General features: G+C 62.7%; 1 protein-coding gene across 1 annotated transcript; it reads left to right on the top strand.

The window, feature by feature from the left end:
* On the top strand, window positions 2,106-5,026 carry POU3F1 (POU class 3 homeobox 1). Its single transcript, XM_003356318.5, has one exon. The coding sequence runs from the start codon at window positions 2,129-2,131 to the stop codon at window positions 3,482-3,484; it is 1,356 nt and encodes a 451-aa protein (XP_003356366.3). The 5' UTR covers window positions 2,106-2,128; the 3' UTR covers window positions 3,485-5,026.

The following is a 5,435-nucleotide window of genomic DNA, read 5'->3' as shown; positions in this document are numbered from 1 at the left end:
CAGGTCCAGTTTGGAAGCCCAAGCTTCAATGTCACGCAGGCCCAGTTAGGGCTGGTGTAACAGGAGACTTCACTGTAACATTTCCAGCCCCAGTCCTACCTCCTGGGCCTGGGAGAGAGGCCAGGAAGGCGAGTGGACCAGGAAGTCCTGAGCTGCCTCAGGGTGACCATCTCCTGGGCCAGAGTCCAGAAAAGCCCAGAAACCCTAGCTAGGTTCAGACATGGAGTTCCATCACCGCTCTTGCAGTGAGAGAGGTACCTAAGAAGCCTGCTCAGGATAGTGCCCAGTGGCTAGACAATGATCCTGCCTTGTCCCACTCTGTCCCTCAAGGGACTAGCTGGAGGCTAGTCACAGGGCATTCAGGGCCTAGATGAGCACAGCCTGTGCCCAAGGATGACCCTTGTGACAGCTGACCCTGTCCCAGTCACCCTTGGGATCACCCTACTGCACCTGCCACCTGAGCCCCCATCACTCTTATTCACACACCGAGACTTTATTCTACAGTCCTGTCCTGCCAGTAAGGCCCTAACTGGGCCCCTAGCTCAGTCCTGCAATCTGGGACCCCAGGGTCTTTGGATCTATGAATCCATTGGAGGCAATATCAAGGACAGAAAAGAGGTGAATTTAGCTAGAAGACTCCTGAGAGCCAGGTCTCAACATAGAGAGGACGTGGAGCTAACTCCACTCAGCCTCCAGCCAACATTGCACAGAAGAGTTGCTGCTGAGATCCCAGTCCACTCAGAATCCTTTCAGGAGCCCTCAAGGACTCAGTGAATGAGTAGGTACCCCCAACGACACGCAGCACCTTTCCAACAAGGCCTCTTCAATTCAATCCCAGTTCTCTTCAGCAGCCCCAGACCAATGGGTTAAATTCCCGGCCAGGGCACCCGGCAAGGCTGGACAGCTCCCCGCCTGCACGCTGGATTTCAGAAGTGCCGCGTCCTTCCCCAAGTCCACACCACTCCTCACCTAGAGCAAGTTTCCCCACGGGCATGACCCGCCATGACCCAGGCCAATGAGCCGTGCAGGCAAGGGAGGAGAAGGAGCGAGAAGGTGGCGGCGCCGTGGGTCAGATACCCATGGGCCCTTATGTCCACCACCCTCGTCGGCGGCATTTTTCCCAGAGTCACAGTCTCCATCTCCAGGTCCTATCACTCAGGAACGTCGGAATCGGCCTGGTCATAGGAGCTCCCGTCTCCTCGCAGCATCGCTGCCGCGGGCCGTTCTGGCCCCGAGCCACCCGCGCGGTCCTTACCTGGGCCGCAATGCCCTGGAGGAGAGCCCGAGAGAGGCGTGAAGTCGGGGCCAGTCCGACTCTGCTCGCGCCGGACACTGTCTCAAGGCCATGGAGGTCGACGGAGTTGCGCTGGGGGTTCTATAGGGTAAAGAAGGAAAACGAGACGGGCCGAGGAGGCGCCCAGAGGAGAGCTCCGTGCCAGATGGAAGCTGCGGGAGGCGAGGCGGACGAGGTGAGCAGCCGCGCCGCAACCGAGCCGGGGACCCACGCTGCTTCCCGCTCGCAGCCGCCGAGACCCGCGGGAATGCCGGCTCCTCACTGCGGAGGGAGGAGCGCAGGACTGAGCTGCTTCTCAGAGCCCGAGCGCCTCCCGGAGCCCGCCATCCTCGCCACCGCCTTTGGCCACCCCGGCGGGAGACCGGCGGGAATTCTGCTCGCGTGGAGCATGGGACCCGCCGGGCTCGGAGTCTCCAGCGCCAAGGGAAAGCTGGGCCCACGCAGCCAGGACGAGAGGGGGTGCGGTCCCAGTGCCGCCCCCGAGCCACTCCCCACGTGGCGGCCGCGCCCCCGGGGCGTGAGTGTGTACGCGGACTGTAGGGGGGCTGTGAATGAAGCCCGAGCGGCCAATCAGCACGGCCGGCGCGCGGGACCCCGGGAGCGAGGTCCAATGGCTAGCTCTGGGCGGCCGGGCCGGGCGGCAGGCGGGCGCGGGGGGCGGGGGCCGCGGCCGGGGGCGGGAGGCGGCTCCGCGGGCAGCCAATGGGCGGCGGGTTGGGTGGGGCTCCGGAGCGCCGAGCGGGTCCCGGCTTTAAGCCGGCGGAGCGCGGCGGCGGGGCCCGCAGACGGAGCGGAGCGGCGGCGGCGGCGGCGCGGCGCAGGGCGCGGGGCGGCATGGCCACCACCGCGCAGTACTTGCCGCGGGGCCCCGGCGGCGGAGCCGGGGGCACGGGACCGCTTATGCACCCGGATGCCGCTGCGGCGGCGGCGGCGGCGGCGGCCGCCGAGCGGCTGCACGCTGGGGCCGCGTACCGCGAAGTGCAGAAGCTGATGCACCACGAGTGGCTGGGCGCGGGCGCGGGCCACCCCGTGGGCCTAGCGCACCCCCAGTGGTTACCCACGGGAGGAGGCGGCGGCGGCGACTGGGCCGGCGGCCCGCACCTGGAACACGGCAAGGCGGGCGGCGGCGGCACCGGCCGAGCCGACGACGGCGGCGGTGGCGGCGGTTTCCACGCGCGCCTGGTGCACCAGGGGGCGGCCCACGCGGGCGCGGCATGGGCACAGGGCGGCACGGCGCACCACTTGGGCCCGGCTATGTCACCGTCGCCGGGGGCCGGCGGGGGTCACCAGCCCCAACCGCTAGGGTTGTACGCACAGGCGGCCTACCCAGGGGGCGGCGGCGGCGGCCTGGCCGGGATGCTGGCGGCGGGCGGCGGCGGTGCGGGGCCGGGCCTGCACCACGCGCTGCACGAGGACGGCCACGAGGCACAGCTGGAGCCGTCGCCTCCGCCGCACCTGGGCGCCCACGGACACGCACACGGACATGCACACGCCGGCGGCCTGCACGCGGCGGCGGCGCACCTGCACCCGGGCGCGGGCGGCGGTGGCTCGTCGGTTGGCGACCACTCGGACGAGGACGCGCCCAGCTCGGATGACCTGGAGCAGTTCGCCAAGCAGTTCAAGCAGCGGCGCATCAAGCTGGGCTTCACGCAGGCCGACGTGGGGCTGGCGCTGGGCACGCTGTACGGTAACGTGTTCTCGCAGACCACCATCTGCCGCTTCGAGGCCCTGCAGCTGAGCTTCAAGAACATGTGCAAGCTCAAGCCGCTGCTCAACAAGTGGCTGGAGGAGACCGATTCGTCCAGCGGCAGCCCCACCAACCTGGACAAGATCGCGGCGCAGGGCCGCAAGCGCAAGAAGCGCACATCCATCGAGGTGGGGGTCAAAGGCGCGCTCGAGAGCCACTTTCTCAAGTGCCCCAAGCCCTCGGCGCACGAGATCACCGGCTTGGCCGACAGCCTGCAGCTGGAGAAGGAGGTGGTGCGCGTCTGGTTCTGCAACCGGCGGCAGAAGGAGAAGCGCATGACCCCGGCGGCCGGCGCGGGCCACCCGCCCATGGACGACGTTTACGCACCCGGAGAGCTGGGACCGGGTGGGGGCGGCGCGTCGCCGCCTTCGGCGCCCCCGCCGCCCCCACCGGCCGCGCTGCACCACCACCACCACCACACACTGCCCGGCTCCGTGCAGTGACCCCGCGGGCCAGGCCCCCCGCCGGTGCGCGGCGAGGCGCCGCGCGGCCTGAACTCTTTTTGTTCGGTTGCTTTGGATTTTACAAAAAGCCCAGAAACTTTCGAACAAAACCAAACACCCGGACGACCCTCTCCGGCGAGCGGCGAAGACGGCCAGTAAGCTGCGTCGCCCGAGCCCCGAGAAAGAGGAGCGAAGATCCGGTACGCGCCAACTCACCACGGGCATCTTGCCCGCCGCCTGCTCCCTGCCCCCAACCCCTCGACGACCCCCGCCCCTGCCCCCCGGGCTGTTCGGGGCCGGATCCCGGCAGCGGCCTCCCCACAGCGACAGGTAACGCGGTTCGGGGTTAGGGATTCCCCGGGAGAGAGGACGAAGAGAGGAGGGTTCCCCATCCCTCTCCCCGGCGCGGATTCCCGAGCCTGCGGGTCGAGAGTGGGGGACTGTCACTTTATTCGCTCCATGCCTCTTCTCTCCCATAAGGATGCGCCCCATTCCCCCTTACCCTTCCTCCGGGCTTGGTTTTTTACAGTTTTTATTTATTCATGGAGCCTCTCCGCTCCGGGGGTCCTTCTAACTCTGCCCGCGCCCTTAATTTAAATCGCTGTATACTGTATTTATCCGGGCCCCGGAGGGGAGGCCGCGAGAGCCGCGTCTGTGTATAAAAGCAGGAAATAGCCAAAGCTTTAATCTAGCCTAATTTATTTTTCCCCCTTACCTTCCCCTACCCTACCCCGAAAAAAAGCAAAACAAAAAAAAACAAAAACAAAAACTAACAAAAAAAAAATTCGAGTGTTCATTTTTCGTTTCGTTTAATCCGAGCTCCGGCTCGGTTCCCGGCCAAGCTCGAGGGGTCTACGCTCCCACGCGCACGCGGATGGGAAGGGCTTTTGCCCGGCCGCAGACCGACCACCGCACATCAGGGCCCCCGCTCCCCGCGGGGCCCTGCCCTCCTGGCTACAAACAAACGAAACTTGGAAAAGTTGGAGATATTTTTTAACCAGCTGTAGAAATAAGCCGTTCCCTGAGAACCTTCTGCCTGAATCCCTGCAGCTTCAGCCCGCTCCCTTTCCAGCCCCCTGGGATGCGGGATGCTGGGGGAGGCCTGGAGAGAAATTCCCCAAGTTTGGGGTGAGGTGGGAACCATGTAAATATGTGAGATATGTACACACTGGCGGGGAGAAAGAAACATTTTGTGCTTGGTTTTTATTTTTGGTTTTCCGGGTTGCCCTCCCTCCCCACCCTAAAGGATTTTGTACACCCACTAATCCGAAAAAGATATTTTAATATGATTTCCAGATTTCTGATCCATCTCTATTTATTTTCTGGATGTGTTTGGAGCTTCCCCCCCTTCTCCATTTCTCGTTCTGTTACCTTTGAATTTAAATTTTGTTATTTTATTTTTATTATTTTTTGGAACAATGTTTTTGGTGCATTCTCTTTGTATCTTTATTGCAAAAAAATAATAATAATGTAGACTGGGAAGTTCCCTTTATATTTATGTTATAGTAAATATTTTATTACTCACATAAACATGTACCCCAGGGCCGTGTCCTGTCCTCTTTACTACCAGGGCTGGGTTGGTTTGTGGGTGATGGGATGGAATACCCTGGCTCGCCTCCCCCAAAGTTCTGGCCTCACTGTCTTGGAGGAAGGTGACCACTCAGACCTTCCAGGCCAGTATCAGGGCTATCTGTGACTTGGGCAAAAGTTGGACCATGGCCTCAGGTGAGTGAGGTTAGGGAAGATGAGGTTACCTTGTATCCCCTCCCATCAACAGACTATCCTGGGACCAGAGCAGGACTTGAGACACTGCAGACACCATAACGAATTTACGAATTTACGTCGCCTGAAGACGTCGCCCGTTCTTCAGGCGCAACTCAGCTGCCCTTCTGGGTCAGGGAAGAAGCCTCTGTCTCTCTGCCTGGACCACCAACCAGGCACCTTTGTATCC

This window comes from Sus scrofa, chromosome 6 (assembly GCF_000003025.6).
Source record: "Sus scrofa isolate TJ Tabasco breed Duroc chromosome 6, Sscrofa11.1, whole genome shotgun sequence".
Classification (NCBI taxonomy): Eukaryota; Metazoa; Chordata; class Mammalia; order Artiodactyla; family Suidae; genus Sus; species Sus scrofa.
Note: the sequence above shows the minus strand (reverse complement) of the source record. Positions and strands in the feature narration are given on the sequence as shown.

What these genes read in the sequence shown, in the direction of transcription:
- POU3F1 (XM_003356318.5), top strand. Translation starts at nt 2,129, where the DNA reads ATGGCCACCACCGCGCAGTACTTGCCGCGGGGCCCCGGCGGCGGAGCC.